The sequence below is a fragment of the Mastomys coucha genome, unplaced genomic scaffold (genome assembly GCF_008632895.1).
Source record: "Mastomys coucha isolate ucsf_1 unplaced genomic scaffold, UCSF_Mcou_1 pScaffold6, whole genome shotgun sequence".
Taxonomy (NCBI): domain Eukaryota; kingdom Metazoa; phylum Chordata; class Mammalia; order Rodentia; family Muridae; genus Mastomys; species Mastomys coucha.
Window position 1 is genome coordinate 15,354,677 of NW_022196912.1, and position 17,285 is coordinate 15,371,961.

A 17,285-nucleotide genomic window follows, 5' to 3' on the forward strand; every position below is an offset into this window, starting at 1 on the left:
CTATCTTGAAAATAGTACTTTTAATTTCAAATTTTCAAGAGCTCTTCACTATGATGTGATCACTCTGTGATTGAAGACTGTTTTATTTTATGAATATAAATCCTCTTATCTCTAAGGATTTTTAAACAGCATCCAGCTATCTTCTGCTGTCCCTTGCAGTATCTACCCTATCCCTCCTACTTCATGTTTCAATTCACATAATTAGTTTTTCTTGCTTTCTTCCACAGTGGAAACTGTTCTCCAATGTCTGACCATGCCTGGTGTTTGTTTGTACTGAAGAACAAGGTACTAAAATGTTCACTGGAGACACAAATTGGTTGGCTCTACTGTAGTCACTTTAGAGCAATCTGGTGTCTATTCAGTGTTCTCATTTAAGATTGCCAAATGTCTCCCTTGGCATTCTTGCCTGTGGCATCTGCATTCTCTGGAGACAGATTCTCCAGTCCTGTACCCAATTACGGAAAAGAAAAATACTAAAACTATCAGACTCAAAGGTTCTCCTGGTGTCCAGGTATAAAGTTAGTAGAAGTTGCAGACCATGATTATTTTCCTGCCAGTTATAAAAAGAAACAAAAGAACAGCTTGCCTCAGTGAAAGAAAGCCTGAAGACCTCACTCTCCAACATGATATTTACTAATGTCTTTGATCCCTTAGGGTTCCTCATTACAACCCTTCTTTACAGCTTGTCCTCCCAAGTCCAAAATATCCTCCGTTTAGTTTCTTTAGAAAGTTACTGAGAGCCAGCAGAATGCTCACCTCCCTGCCTGGCATGGATTCAGAATCTATACATCCATATGATTCTCATTCACACACACACACACACACACACACACACACTCACACACACACACACCGCCTTACTTCTGCCTTCCTAATGTGCCAATCCTCTAACTACCTCCCCTTAGGATTTTGTCAGGAGACTATCTGGTACCTTCTGAAGCATTCCCATTTAACCAAGGTGTGTGGTTTCTCTCCACTCTGCTGTGACATCCACTTGTCTCCATATTGTGTTTCCCACTAACATGTGTCCCCTAGTTTCTTCAAATTCAAAGACAAAATTTCCCTGTTGCTTTAGAGTGGTACCAGATAAAAGAGAAAATAAAGGTTTGAGAAGTTTGTTTCTTTGTGGATTGTTTTGTTTTGTATCCCTGGCTGGCTTGGAACTCTGATATAAATCAGTCTAGCCTTGAATGCCTCCTGAATAGATTAGGAAATTTGATGCTTTGGATTCCATAATAGCTGAGCCTTCATAATATCATCACCCAAGCCTTCAAAGCCATGTTGATGGCACATTCTCGTAATCCCAGCTACTCAGAAGGCTAAAGGAAGATTGTAAGTTCAAAGCTTTATTAGACTACCAAGAGAGACAGACCAGCCTGGGCAACTTATTTAGATACACACACACACACAAACACACACACACACACACACACAAACACACATAGGGCTGGGGTTGTAGGACAGTGATACAACATTTACCTACATGCAGGAGGCCTTGGCTTCAACCCAATTACTGAAAAGAAAAATACTAAAACTATCAGGCCGTAAAGGTTCTCCTGGTGTCCAGGTATAAAGTTAGTAGAAGTTGCAGACCATGATTATTTTCCTGCCAGTTATAAAAAGAAACAAAAGAACAGCTTGCCTCAAGGGACTTTGAATCAGTATTCACAAGAGTCCAAGTAAATTAATGCTGAGAACACAATGAATGAAAGTCATTTCACTACCTTTAGGTGTCACCTGGCTGTTGACTTTCCAGTGAGACCTGTGAGGCCTTATGCTTGAAGGAAATGAAAACTACCTCTTATTGTCTCTACCTTGGGCATGGACAAAAGGTCTCTGGCTGGGCTTGGTCAGAAGGCCTCTCTTTGCTTTGGGCATGCACAGAATGCTTTGGTACCAAGCAGTCTAGCTCCACCCTCTTGCTCCATGGCTATGCTGTCTTATTTGGAGAAGTAAATTTATGTGTGACAAGCAGAAATATATCTTAAAGTCTCACATTGACCATTCCATGTCTTTCTGTAAGGCATGTAAGTATAAAGAACCAAAATGGCATGCCCACTTATGAATTCCCTCAGGAATGGTTACCAGTTCAAAGCAGGGCAGGGCCTGGGACAAAGGCGTTACAGAAGGCTCAGAAAAACAAAACAGCTGTGAAAAGGATATTAAAAGGGTATAAACAATCCTTGCTTTCTTCAAGTTCAGCATTTCCAGCAAAAACAGAACCAAATATCTCTATTACTTCCATTACAAGATAAACCCTTCATTTCTTTACCCTCATTGTATCAAAAACTAAAGCCCTGGGTAGTGGGGAAGCATTTGTTGCCTGTGAACCAAGTTTTTGTATTGGCTTTGTCATGTTTACTTGGTTATGAGCAGTAAAGAATAAATCGTCCTCATCTAGGTTAGCACTTCTTTCCCACTCCCCTACCCCAATTCTGTGTACTCTTAAAAACACAAAGACAGAAATCAAACCTGGAAGGCCCAAAAGCATTCTGAGCTGCAGGTATAACAAATAAAAAGCTCTCCTATGCTGTGTAAAACTGAGTCCTTATTCACAGATACAACCATAACACACTTCTGCCATGTGCTTCTCATCTTGGTATGATGACCCCCACACTGGAGATCTCCCATAAAGCCCCCCAAAACTCCAGAGCCCCCTCTCTCCCAGCAGGAGGTGATGATGTTTCTCAGCTGTGTAAACAAGAAGTAAGCATGACTCAATAGAAAACATAATCCACACACTTAAGCCAGCACCAGATCTCTTATTTCATTATTTGAAAAAAATGTTATACTCAATTTAATATATATTCAAGTCTGAATATATATCAATTAATGAACCCACTATCATCTCTCTGTGAATTATTGCCCATGGTAGACACTTCAAATCATGTGCTCTTCCAAATAATACTTCTTTCATTTCATATTTTTCAACAAATTATTTTAAAATGTACCCCAAAGTTTTGATTTCCAAATGGCCTCTCCACTTCAAGGATTCTCAAATGCATGGAATTTGTTTGTTTGTTTATTTGTTTATTGTTTTATCCTAGGAGTCAATAAGAAGAAAGTAGATACCTTCAAGGACTGGAGTTTCTTGTCTAAGGCACGAGCAAGTTCCAACATCATTGCACAGGGCACAGCTGAATCAGTGGCTCCCACAAATACTCTGCTGTCCCACTGAGGGAAATATTTGGAGTCATAGTGGCAGGCGAGGACCAGGTGTCGTTTTGCTTCCGGATTAAGAGTACTGATGATATTTGAGAAGGACCGATATCCATAAGGCGTCCTACTCAGGAAGGTGTCCACTTCCACGACCCATTCAGCCTGAAGTCTCTGAATTCGCTGCATGATGTGCTGAGCAAAACAAACAGTTTTCATTGGTTAGCTGTGTTTCTACACCTTGTATGTGATGCCTTCTTTTGTTGCTGTTGGAACAACAGCCAGCCCAGGCTGGACTAAAAAAACAGGGATATGATCAGGCCCTAGGCTAGCACTGAATTTATGGTAATCCTCCTTCCTCATCATTCCAAGCACTAGGATTAATGGCATACATGCCTTGCATGTTTACTGATAGTAATAACATTACTACTAGTTGTTATTTTGGTTAATAGCAGTTTCTCATTGAAAGAAGAGGCTAGTCTCCCTCACTCCTAACCTTTTACCTACTTATCCATCCCATTCAGTTGTCAATATTTACCAAAACTAGCAATCTGCTGTGGATCTTTCTACATACTTCCCTCTGATTGCGCAGACCTCACCAACATGCAAGCACGAAAATTGGAGAGAAGAGTGTGTTCTTTTGGAGGAAAAGCAGCCTACTTACATAATATGCTACCCTTTCATTGTCCACTTAACAATCTGTCATGGCACATCTACAACTCAGGGAGCAAATCCAGCTCAGCACTCCTAAAGACTACTTTTAACATTTGTAAGACGCTGAGATGCTCTGTTTGAGAAATTAAGCATATCGGATCCATAAAACTCCACTCTAAGCTTTCGAAGAATTACAAATGGCAGCTATGGGTGTATGTGCACATGTGCCGAATGCACAGAATGTGCTCCAAGCCCTGAAATGCTTCATGAGTAGTGAACACTAGGGGAACATAAAGGCACTCACCTGCTGAGGGCTGTAGGGAAAGTTTCCATGGCAACAGATAGATGGCTTTAAGGTCAGACCCTACCTACTGTAAGAATCAATAAGCAACTCTAATCCCAGCTTTCTTTCTATATCCAAGGTAAGTCCAGATCTGTAGCCCAGAGGAACCTCTCAGCACTGCCTCAAGGCCACTTTGAGCTTCTGGGCAGCATGGTGACAGTGGCAGGAATCAGGAAGTAAGGAAGGACCACCATGCCAGACACTGAAAGTGTCTTCCTTAAGGATGTAAAATGGATGATGTGAGAAGTTTAGAATGAGCTCACTGCTGTCTCCCTCTGCTCTTTGTCTGTCCTTATTTTTTCTTGGACTTGTTTCTCACTCTATTTCTTTCTTTGCCTCCAGTGTTGTATCCATCTTTGTAAGGTGCCTTATTAAAACACATTCCTAAACCTCAGACCACAAATAAGCCATTATAATCACTGACAGTTTGTCCCACAATAAACATCTAGACAGGAGGAACCTTGAGATAAATGAACAAATAACTCACAATAGCTGGAAACAAACGGGAGGGTTTTTTCCTCCCAAAGAAATACAGGATTTTCTATTCTGGCCAAGTCTTGTGTGGCCTACAGCCTGCTGATGTAACATGACACACATGTACAAAGAGCTTTGCACAAACTCCAGCAGGAGGCTTCCAAGGAGAGGGGAACTTAAACAGAGGGGGGTGGAGGCTCTGCAGCACACCATCGATCTTGAAAAAGCCAAATAGACAAATCCCTTTGGTGTGTGCAGCTGATAGACTTTAACCCAAACAGTGCTCTGCATCATTTACCTTGCTTTTCAGATGCTACTCCATAGACATGCTGTCTTTTTCCATTCATCAAAAGAAATGCTTATAGCCTTTCACAATCAACATTCATATCTCCCTTACTTTGTTATTTCCCCCACAAGTCCTATACTCGGCTCTTGTTCACAGTAGTCTATCACAGGGAACTTGAACTGACTATAGCAGAAAATGTATTAATGTAATGAGGATAAATAAAATCACATGATACAGAACATTCGTTGTTTCACTAGAGAGAGATCACTGTGCATCTACGATGAGTTTTTCTGAAGATAAAAATGAATTATCCCTAGACTTTGCTTAACTCCAGCACATCTGGTGTCCAGATGACAAACTACTCCATAAAATGGCTTCTTAACACTGATAGTAGCCTGGGAGATGCATTGGAATTTTAAAGGATCTGTTAAAGGTTATCTGTTAGCATTGTTCAGAAGCTTCACCCAGAACCTCATTTCTCAACTCAATTCCCCCACCCTGGGCAAGGACTCCTAACATGTCTATGCATACTGACTTCCACGAAAGAAATCAGCAAGAGCCCCAAATAGCTGTCACTGAAGTAATTTTTTGTATGCAAAATATTTTCATTTATCTTTGTAACCAGGATGAAATTAGGACACCAATACTCATTACACCAATGAGTATCCTTCAGCTTTCAGATTTATTTAGTTTCCAAGTCTCCACCAGAAGTCTCTGAAGGAGGTTCCCTAAACCCCTGCTTTTATCAACAATATTCCTGCCGGGCAGTGGTGGCGCATGCCTTTAATCCCAGCACTTGGGAGGCAGAGGCAGGTGGATTTCTGAGTTCGAGGCCAGCCTGGTCTACAGAGTGAGTTCCAGGACAGCCAGGGCTATACAGAGAAACCCTGTCTTGAAAAAAACAAAAAAACAAAAAACAAAAAACAAATAACAAAAAACAATATTCCTAAGGTCTAAACAGCAGTTCACACTTGACTTAGAGGGATCAAAGGCTGGGCCCTCCAGGAATGATGAGGAATCGGGGTGGAAAGACTACCATTTGGCATTCTGATTCTGGGTGAGACAGTAGAGGAAGCTATTCTGGGGTAACATTAGTATATGGTCCTGGGTGTGATGGAATTTTGAGTATCTGAGAAATTGTGCTATCAGCAGCAGATCAGGATTGTTCTGAGGAAGTAGACTCTCCAGCATTTGCACCGAATCTGCAAATGTACTTTTGTGAGGGTCCTGACCTACCACTTTGGACTTCCAGTTAACAGTTTTCTAGGCTGTCCTCTATACACTACCGTGGGGATCCAAGCTGGAGATCCCACACACAGGGTTCTCCATCGGTGATTGTGCACCAGTAATCAACATACCTACATACATTTCACTGAAATTCAGTTTTGACTTTCCACACTCTGTGCATCCCTGATTTCTCTAGCTTGTCTCTTTTAGAAAAGGATCTTGATTGTCCCTCATGAAAATTTGCCACCCTTGTGACTCAATTTACTTTCTATGTCTACACTAGAAATCACTGAGATGCCCACAATTTAATGCTTTCAATTTATTTTTTATAAATAAGTTATATTTCTAGATTAAAATTTAAATTCAATAGTCAGTTTGGGCCTTGTTGATCAAAGGTCATAAGTGCAAATTTTAAGACACAACTCTCTGAAACACTTTCTCTCCAAAAGAACTTATAGAGATGTGCATCTATCCTGTGACTGCAAGAGTCGACCCATACACTGACTTTGCATCAAGTGCTCAGGGTTCTAAAGCTGAGAGTCTTAAGCCATAATTGTGTGCCTCTATCAACTACCAAGTACCTGACCTGGTTCCCAAGAGGCCTAAGGGGAACAATTTCTGTTATTGGCACTGCTTAAATTTGACTCTGAATAAAAGGCTGTGATCCTACTCAATATAAGACCCTTCGTATGGTCCCTTCATAATAATTGTCTCTTTTCCATTTTCAAATGAAGAAGCCTTTTGTCTTCCACAACTTAAGGGATGTTGTTATAGATTAGTGATAGCGATTTTCTTATTAAAAATAATAAGACTGGATCTCTTAGGTAAAATTTCTTTTGTATTATTTATTTATTTTTTTATTGATTGATCTACTTATTTATTATATGTAAGTACACTGTAGCTGTCTTCAGACACCCCAGAGGAGGGCATCAGATCTCATTAAGGATGGTTGTGAGCCACCACGTGGTTGCTGGGATTTGAACTCAGGACCTTCGGAAGAGCAGTCAGTGCTCTTACCCGCTGAGCCATCTCTCCAGCCCCCTATTATTTATTTTTTTAATTGATTATTTGGAAATCTCACATTTTGCACCCAGATAAAACTCGCCTCCCAGTCTTCCCATGCCCAACCCCCTTCTCAGCTGTCCCTCCATCAGAAAGAGGGAAAAGCACGTCAATTTTACCTTACCCATATAATTACTGGGATATGATCAAATTCCTAGTGGCCAGCACCCCAGGGGAGAATGAGTCTTTCTCTGCCTGTATCCCTCCCCAGAAGATCAACTGAGGAGAGCCAAAGGTGGCTGGGAAGGGGCAGAGCCAGCTCTCCCATAAGGGCCAGGATTAAGTAAAATGTCTAATATGATCATCCTGTAATCATCTACTACCACATCAGTCAGACCACACACAGGCAGTGCATAGTGCCTAACACATTCTAAAATACTGTCAATACATTTCTCCTTTGCTTCTACCCCTTCAAGACAGTGGTCAATGCTATTGTAGATTTGGTCATTATATGGATATTTATCTTCAAACAGTTTTAATTTTTTACTTTGTGTATGCATGTGCCTGCGAGGCACATATGAGTGTGTGCATGCAAGGTCAGAGATGTTGAGTTTCCCTACAGCTGGAGTTACAAGCAGTTGTGAACCACTCAGTATGGGTGCTAGGAACCATGCTGTGGTCCTCTGCAAGAGCAATATGCTCTCTTAACTGCTGAGCCATCTCTCCAGCCCCTGAATGTATGTCTTTTAAATCCTAACAATGCCTATGCATACTGTTTATGCTGTATATCCACAGAAGACAAAGCTTCAACAATGTTCACTGTGTGTATGGCATTCTAGGCATAAGGAACTTGGGCCTCAAGTAGGCATTTGTGTATCTGCATATAGATAGCCTTCTGAGCCAACAGAGTGAGAAAATGAGAAAGGTTAGATCAAGGGAGTATCATAGACCCGGATTGTTTCCAGGTGAGCTAAGGGCTTTGAGAAGCAAACATTCTGACATTTTCAAGAAAATTCTTAGGACATGAGGCCTTGAGAAAACTGTGAGATAAATAATGTGTACCTCACTCTCCAGTGTGCCATGGGAAGACCCAAAGCTGAAGCTATTGGGTTCATTTATCATTGATCTAATTTCTCCCAAATCTCTAGTGATTAGAAAAATCAAGTATATCTGAGTTCAAATTGCTATGACACACATAACTGCAAATAAATTAATTCAGATAACTAAGCCTCAGATCTTTTTAAATAAGTATATTGGGATAGGAATGTAGCATTGTTGTGGAAACTAGATGTGCTATTATGTGCTGTTTGAAAGTTGGTCATCATCCATCCAGGCATGGTAGTTTACAACTGCAATCCTACATCCTAAGAGAATCAGATAGAAGGAGTATCTCAAGTTTAAGACCAGCTGGGCTACATGGTAAGTTCTAGGCCAGCCAGGATTGTAGATTGATACTGTGTATCAAAAAATAATATGAATAAAAAGAAAGAAAAGAAGGAAGGGAAATAGGAAAGAATTGGGCTATCATCATCTTCTTCCCTCTCTTCTTCCTCCCCCTCCTCCCCTTCCTCCTTCTTTTTCACTTCCTCCTCCTCCTCCTCCTCCTCATCATCATCATCATCAGCAGCAGCAGCAGCAGCAGCAGCAGCAGCATTCCTCAATGTTTCTGAAGGCTAAAATAACCAACTCTGTTACAGCTTTGTTGGGGATTGGCTATAATGCTTTGAAATTAATCTGGCCCCTCAAATCAGAAATGTCCAAATGCTGAAGGTCCTTGTCCCCAGCTGGTTTTTGATCAATCAGTAAAGAGCCACCAGCCAATGGCTGGGCAAGTAGACTGAGACCAGACCTTTAGATTTGCCCAGACTAGGGACTGGGAGAGAGGAAAAGGCAGAGATTGCCATGATGGGCTTTCTTCTGAAAGACCAGACCCAAAGACCCACTGACATGTGATAATCAGGGAAAGTGGCCACATGGGCCACTTCCTCAATTGTGTTGGGTAGCAGAGATGAAATATAGATTGTAAAAGTTGTTAACTCAGGAGTGCAGGAAGGGAGTGTTTGCTAGCAGCGGGAAGAATTAGAAATGCCCAGCCAGTGAGCTAGTCAAGGCATTTAAAATTAGCTGGTGTGTGTGTGTGTGGTGTGTGTGGTGTGTGTGTGTGTGTGTGTGTGTGTGTGTGTGTGTGTGTGTGTATCTTTCATTTGCGAATCCAGATAGCTCTTGGGCGGGTGCACTTGTGTGACTTGTTGGGAGCACAGAGTGGTTAGCTAAACTCACCACATCAGGCCTAATCTGAGGAGCTGTTCAGATGGGAAGAAGGGGGCTAAGAAAGCCAACACACACGTCTGTCAAGGGTACACTTGGGGGGCAGAAGCTACACAGTAGAAAAAGAAGAGCTATGAGCTGGGTAGATGAAGCAGGTCTCGATAGACACAGCAGTAGTTGCCAAGGTTTTTGTCTAAGAAATCGAGCAAGTAGACTGTTTAGTAAGCGGCTTTGAGAGGCCAGTCCCATTTCTTCCCAAGCTGTCCCCTGGATGAGATTAGTTTGGAAAAAGCAGACATTGAGAGGTAGGATTTTGTGTTGCTCAGGAAGATTGGCAAGGAGAAATTCAAAGTCTAGCTCAGCTCATAGTTTATTCTCTCTACATCACTGTCCTCAACAGCAGTGATAAAAATCAATGAACTTAGAAGTAAAATAGAATTTACAATATCTAAGTAAATTACAGGTAATAACAATGAGCAGTTTTCCAAAAACTTTCATTGCAGCTAAATATATTATTAAACATCCTTGTCTGTAAAATACACCATGTTTTTACTGTGGGTCAAAGTAAATGTTTGAGAAGTTCAACTGTGGACAGAAGCTAATCATTGGCCTCAGCCAAGGAAACAACTTCCCTCAAGAGAAAAAAGGCTAACAGCAGCTCAGTGGCTCACTCTTGCCCTGGAACTGCTAAGCAAGTACTGAGAAAAGCTGTTGAAGTTTGGATTCTAGGGTCCACAAAAAATTGTGAGTAAGCTAGGAATATATCCTTGAAGTGACCAAGAGCAGTGCCTTAGTATCCTGAATTATTGCTGCTATGGCCAAGACGATGATGTCACACATAAACTGATGTTCAGTAACTGTGTAGCACTCAATTCAGAATAGACACCTACTCTCAGGTGTATGCCTTTCTTAGTTACCTTTGATAGTGAGTAATGAGATAATGTTATACACGACTCAGAACTTAAGCCACCATCTTATCCCTCACGGGAAAGTAAAGTATTTAAAACCTTTAGGTGTACACTCTGTTCTTTCTCACCTGGCGAGCAGAATAGCTTCCGGGAGATCCGGGATACCGTTCTATCAGCAGTGGTCTCAAGTCATTTTGCCACATTTCAGAAATGCTGGTGCCTTCTGCAACTTGGTGAAGAGATGAAGAATTCAAATGTGCTGGTTGGTGGTGGTTCTGTGATCAGAAAAAAGGTACTTAGCTCCAATTGCATGCATTTAAGACTTAGCATGGTACATTCACGATTAGCAGCTTTAAAAACTTCAAAATAAAGGAGTAAGGTTTATGTCATATGAGGTAAAGGGCTCAACTGTAAAATTGTCCCCTTGACATGTCTAGATTTTTGGCAGCTTGTTTCAAAAACAAAATTGAAAGTATGCTTTCATGGTAAGTCACACTCACAACTAGTGTAACTTCAGATGACTTTTCTGAATAACTGCTTTGTAAAACTGAGGTTTAAAAATAACAGTTATGGGCTGGTGAAATGGCTCAGTGGAAAAGCACTTGCCAACAAGCTTAGAGAGCTGAGTTCTATCTTTGGGACCCACATCGTGTAAGAAGAAAACTGACTCCAGCAAATTGTCCTCTGACCTCCACACATATACCATGGTGCACGCGCGCGCGCACACACACACACACACACACACACACACACACACACACACACTTGTAATTTAAAACATCAATAGCAACCATACAGAGTACCAACACTAAGGAGTCAGAGGTATGAAGATTACAAGTTCAATGCCAGCCTGGACTACACAGAGGAACCCTACATCAAAACACCAACATAACAACAAGAACAAGAAAAAATAACAATTTGGAGACTACTATCTGAAGAAAATTTAATACTTAAAAAGCTGAAGACAGCAAAGAAATGCACTGTCAGTAGGGCTGCTTTGTAAGGGGCAGTGAGGTACTTCAGGGAGGCAGGGAGGCCAGAGCAAGACCTCCAGCTGCCATCTGTAGATGCCATGACATCAGCCAGTTCTCTTCATTCCTCACTCCCCAGGAAGAACCCAGTAAATAGAGTTGTTCTAGATCTATATTGCCCAATACAGGAGGCTATGCGCTATTTGTGACTATTAAGACTTGAAAAGTAGCAAGAAAATTGAGGTGTGTTTCAACTGCAATATATACACCAGGTTTGGGGGGGTGAGGATTTTTTTTTTTTTTTGCTCTTGTTTTTGTTTTTGAGATAGTGTCCCACTGTGTGTCCTTGGCTGATCTGGAGTGCATTATGTAGACCAGGCTGACCTCCAATTACAAAACTCTGGGATTACATGTGTGCGCCACCACACCTAGAAATATACCACTTTTTATAACATGTTTATAAAAAGAAGAAATTATGTCATTCACATTTCTCTGGGTATGTGATGAAACAATTTTTACTATGCTATAAGTGAAATACTTGTTAAAAATAATTTTACCTGCTGGGGGGTGGTGGTGCATGCCTTTAATCCCAGCACTTGGGAGGCAGAGGCAGGTGGATTTCTGAGTTCGAGGCCAGGCTGGTCTACAGAGTGATTTCCAGGACAGCCAGCGCTACAAAGAGAAACTCTATCTCAAAAAAAACAAAAGTAATAATAATAAAATAATAATATTAATAATATTAATAATAATAATAATAATAATTTTACCTTTAACCTCTTAATGTAGATACTAGAATTTTTAAATTACATTCCTTGGGGCTGAAGAGAAGAGAACTGACTACTCTTAAACAAGACAAGGTTTTAATTCCCAGCACCTATCTGGTGGCTTATAACCATCTAAACCTTCAGTCCTGGAGGAATCCAGTGCCCTCTTCTGGTTACTGGAAGCATCAGGCACACACATGGTACAGGTGTACATGCAGACAGAATACACATCCACATGTGCTGGCTAATTTCATGTCAACTTGATACAAGCTTCAGTCATCTGATGCTGCATGCACTTGGTTACCCCAGTAGGTCTACAGTATCAGGGTCAAAACCTGATCATGGACAAGAGGCATTCCGACTCCAGAGGGAGTCAGTCTCCTGAGGTAGCCCAGTCGCTGACATCTCCTAACTCAGAGGTGTTCCTGATTGATCTCTGCTAAGTCTGTGGAGAGATCTCTGTGCTTTCTTTATTCAGGCATAAAGGTGCCCTAAGAAATATCTCATTATAGCTAACACTGAGATTGAACATTATTTCCTGGCCTTCACAGTGCTTCAATAATCCTAACAGATTTCCTAGCTGTAATTAGCTGGGAATTTTTACTAAGAAGCTGTCTTACCAGACAGGGTGTCTCAAGAGTTAGAGATAGCAGTTAGGCACTTGTTATCAGAGAAGTCTCACACAGAAAGAAAAACTGTTTTACTGCCAGTGAGAAGTTAGAAGTTGTAGGGCTTCCATCACTAATTATTTATGTTACAGCCAAGGAATGCTAAAATACGACCTTCAGCTACTTGCCTCAGACAGAACCTGAGGGTTTATCTTGGGGCTGCCAGGACAACCTAGCCCAAGAAGAAAGACACCACTGCTCCTCCGCCTTGCACCTGGCTGTTTGATTTTACTGACCTTGATGTAGCCATCTCCTGCCTATGTGAATTCTGTAGTTTGCCCTGTTTTCTGTATCCTGTATAAGCCTGATTTCTATTTTGTACAAATTGCATTCAGCTACAGCACTCCCTTGTGTCTGTTTCTGTTTGTCATTTCTTCACCAACACCTTGTCTACCTAACTAGGACCCTGTTCCCCTACGGGTTGAGGGAGGCCCGGACTGGCTGGCCTGTGGCAATCTGAGAGGAGCGAACCCCAACTGAGAAAATGCCTCCGTAAAATCAGGCTATAGGCAAGCATGTAGGGCATTTTCATAATTAGAAATTGCTGGAGAAGGGCCAAGTCCATTATAGGTGGTGCCACCCTTTTGCTGTGGTCTTAGATTCTATAAGAAAGCAGGCTCAGCAAGCCACAGAGAGCGAGCCAGTAAGCAGCCCCCCTCCAAGGCCTCTGCATCAGCTCCTACTTTGTTTAAGTTCCTGCCCTGACTCCCCTCAGTGTTGCACTGTCATCTGAAAGTGTAAGCTGAAATAAACCTTTCCTCCCTCTTGCATGGACTCTGAAGATTCAAACTCATGTCCTCTCATGTTTGTACAGCAAGCACTTTTACACACTAAGCCTTCTTTCCAGCCCTCAATTTCTATCAGTTGTGGACTCGGATGGATAGTGTCCCTCTCAATGTGAGTCTGACAACTGTAAGACTGGCTAAATAGGAACTCTTTTAATTCATCAATGTATTTATCTTATATTCTATTAAGGTTTTAATACTCTTGAGTACATTTATATGTTAAAGTAAAACTTTAAAAGCTCAATAGACCTAATGTTCAAATGTATATCCTGGATATGACTTTACACATGCTGAACTTTTCTTATGACACCCAAAAGGACGAATAACCATTCACTACAAGTTTATCAGACACTCCAAGGGAATGTGGCACTCCTGCTCAAAGGGAAATGAATCATTGGCCAAACCAGTTCTTCCCTAATGAGAATGAGGAGAGTGACATAGGGACATTGAGTTCTTTGGAATGCAAAACTGAAATTGAGAGAGCTCTGCCTATCCTACGGTTCCTTCCAGGATTAGTGTTAATTGGATACATTAAAATAATCATGCAGGTAATTCACTACACATGAACCACCCATGAAGCTAATGAGACACTGTAGAAATAGTGACCATGGCTGCCTTGTTGCTTATATCACTCTGCACTTGCGGATGACCCAATGTCACTCTCCAGTGTTTATCATGCAAAGAGCACAGGCTATTGGAGCAGATCTATCCTTTCAACTGAGCACCCAGCACTAGCTGTAACTCCGGCTGTGAGTTACTTAAGCTTATCCTTAAGTAACTCACAGCCATTTCCTTGTCTGAAAACCTGAGGTGATAACACCCACATCCAAAGGTACTTAGAACTAAATGAGCCAATGCCTACGGATTGCCTAGTAGATATCCAAGTTGCTAATTGTCTCCATCATACAGTAAAGTAGTATCGAATGTGAGACCTGGATATATCACTTAGAGATCATCTAGTCCAACCCCCTGATATTCACCAATGAAAACTGAGGTCTGTAAAAACCAACTGTATAAAGCCAAAGGTAAATGCATAAAACGAATCCCGGCAGGAGGATTTCCAACCCAGTGTTGATGCTTCTGCCTCATCTCCTCACTTCTGCTTTATTCTTGAATATTGATACCGTGCCTGAATATATGAAGGCTTTGGTTTTGTTATTGAGAATAATATGTTTTAAAGCATATTTCTAGGGGATAGGGAGATGACTCAGTGGGTACAGACAGCTGCTGCCAGGTCTTAGGAACCTAAGTTCAATCCCCTGAACCCACATGGTGGAAGGAGCTCCACAAAGGTGCAATGGTACATGCGCGCGCGCGCACACACACACACACACACACACACACACACACACATGTGCGTGCACACATTAAGAAGTGTATCTCTTTCAAATGTCATTCACTGGCGAAAAACAGATTCGACTAGAAACCATAGACATAAACTCATAAGATGACATGACATGAGAGTGGAAACCAAACTGGGGGGCAAAGGGGACTCTGAGTGTGTCTGGGAGGAACACTTGCAAAGCACTATGCTTAAAGTAAATTACACACTTGCATGGAAATGGCCTTATGTAGCCCTATGCAACAGATAAATATATTTTCTAAACAAACTTATTATTGAAGCCTTTCAATTCCTTAGTACCTCCAATGTCTAAGTCCTCGTGTAAGATATTAAACTGCATTTGAACAAGAGAGCTGAATCTAAAGGGAAAAAAAGTGAAGTGGGAGCCGAAGCAATGGGAGCAGAAAGGGAGATGGGTGTGGCTGTTCCTCCCCCAACACCTGTGTGGCTCTCCCACTGCCTCGCAAGCCCCTGAGTGTGCTGCAGGCTCCCATTCATCACACTTTGGTCGTTTTAAGTTCTGCTCCTTAGGGTCTTGGCATGCCAGCAATGCAGTCTGACCTTCAAACTGTTTGCCTTGCTCTTCACCTTCAAAACACCTGCCTTCTTCATGCATCAGCCTGAAGGCCATTCTCAGGTGCCTTATTTAATATCTGTATTTCACACAAATCAGGAGCTCCAGGAGAGCTAGGACTCTTTCCCATTTACCTGTCTCTCTCCAGAGTCACAAGGATGTGGTTCACATTGAGCGCCTGGTAACTACTGGATAATTTCAAGTAATGGGCAGATAAACAAACTAAGTATTTTTCTAAAACTATCTTGGCTATAAACATGTTTATATAGTAAAGAAGTAAAAGTCACATCCCCGTCTTCATAAATACTAACCTAGCTGAATTCATAGGCAGGTCTAAACGCCAGAAGAGACATGTGGCTGCCTGGTACAAGGGGACAAGACATGTCCTGGTCCCAGGTGGTTGCTTGTTGCAAGGGAACATCCTAGTTCTGTGCATGTCAACTTGGCTCTTTTTAAATTTCTGCACAATTTTTAAATTTCTGCTTCCCGCAATTCAAAGCTCATTGGCCCAGGGCAGTAATGATGACATGATTAAATAATGATGAAAGGTGTAAACTTTCATGTCAAAATCTGTTTCGGGGCCAGCGACATGTCTCTGTGGGTAAAGGTATTTGCTGTGAAGCCTGATGACCTGAGTTCAAGCCCCAGATTCTCTATTGTAGGAAAGAACCGACTCCAGCTAGATATCCTTTGATATTCCTCCTGCCACGCACACCACATAAATAAATGAATTAATATTCTTATTTGCACAACTATTTTATCAGTGGCTCATTTTCTATTCATTGCCCACTGTTCCAACTCCAGAGCCAACCTGGTCACTATGGGCTGAGTTGTTCATTTCATGTCCACAGTGAAAGGAAATCAAAGTCATGTTTGAATACATGCTTTACAGAAGCCTGGAAAATCTCAAAAGTCTTAAGAAAAGCAAGAATGAAATAAATAACCCTTCATGGTCTCTATATTTGCTCCTTTCCACACTGCTGTGGCACAGTGCCATACAATCACAGTTTAAGAAAGGAAGGGTTCAGTTTGAAGGTTCTTGATACAAAGTAAATGTGCGCAGGCTCTTGAGGCAGCTGCTTGCAGTACACCGCAGTCCCAGTCTGGATACAGAGAGAGATGGCTTTGTTTCTTTTGCCTTTCAGTCATTCTGTCTGGGACTCTAGCCTATGCACTGGAGCCACCCACGTGGAGGATGTCTTCCCACTTTTTTAACCCAATCTAGACAGTCTCCCACAGACTAGGGTTGTCTCCTAGGTGGTTCTAGAGTCTTCAGTATTTAAGTATCGCAGTCACCAACTGCAAAAGATACTGTGTATGAAAGCTGGGTGTCAAGAGAGGTGTTTAAAACTCTTTTTTTTTTTTTTTTGGAGACAAGCTTTCTCTGTATAGCCCTGGCTGCCCTGGAACTCACTCTGTAGACCAGGGTGGCCTCGAACTCAGAAATCCACCTGCCTCTGCCTCCCAAGTGCTGGGATTAAAGGCGTGCGCCACCACCTGTGCCACCACCACCTGGCTAAAACTCTTAATAGCTGATAGTAAGTGCAGTGGACAGACCTGTGGATGCTTCTGAAGAAGCAATTTCAAGTACTCATCAGCTCTTCAACCTCTTGAGCTAGACAACAGAAATGGTTGATTTCATAAGTGCACTTCAATAAAGCACTCCTTCCCCCTTCTTTCTGGATCAGATCTGAGAAATCGCAGAAATGTCAAACTTCCTACTTGGTGAAAAACCCTGAAAGCCCAGCAACTTGACTCAGTTGTGCAAGCCTTTCAATTCACAGAAAGTCCTTGCAGAAAAACATATATCTAGTGCATGCTAAACAGCATACAGTCAACTAAAACAGCGTTTCTCAACCTGGC

General features: G+C 41.7%; 1 protein-coding gene across 4 annotated transcripts in view; it reads right to left on the minus strand.

Moving 5' to 3' along the window:
• The window catches only part of Qpct (glutaminyl-peptide cyclotransferase), a 52,762-nt gene that overhangs the window by 11,547 nt on the left and 23,930 nt on the right, over positions 1-17,285 (minus strand). For all 4 annotated transcript variants that reach the window (XM_031356768.1, XM_031356766.1, XM_031356767.1 and 1 more), the window contains 2 exons: positions 10,447-10,593; positions 3,073-3,351 (listed from right to left, as the gene is read on the minus strand). In XM_031356768.1, the coding sequence (XP_031212628.1) occupies positions 3,073-3,351; positions 10,447-10,593 (426 nt within the window). The remainder of the gene's footprint in view (positions 1-3,072; positions 3,352-10,446; positions 10,594-17,285) is intronic.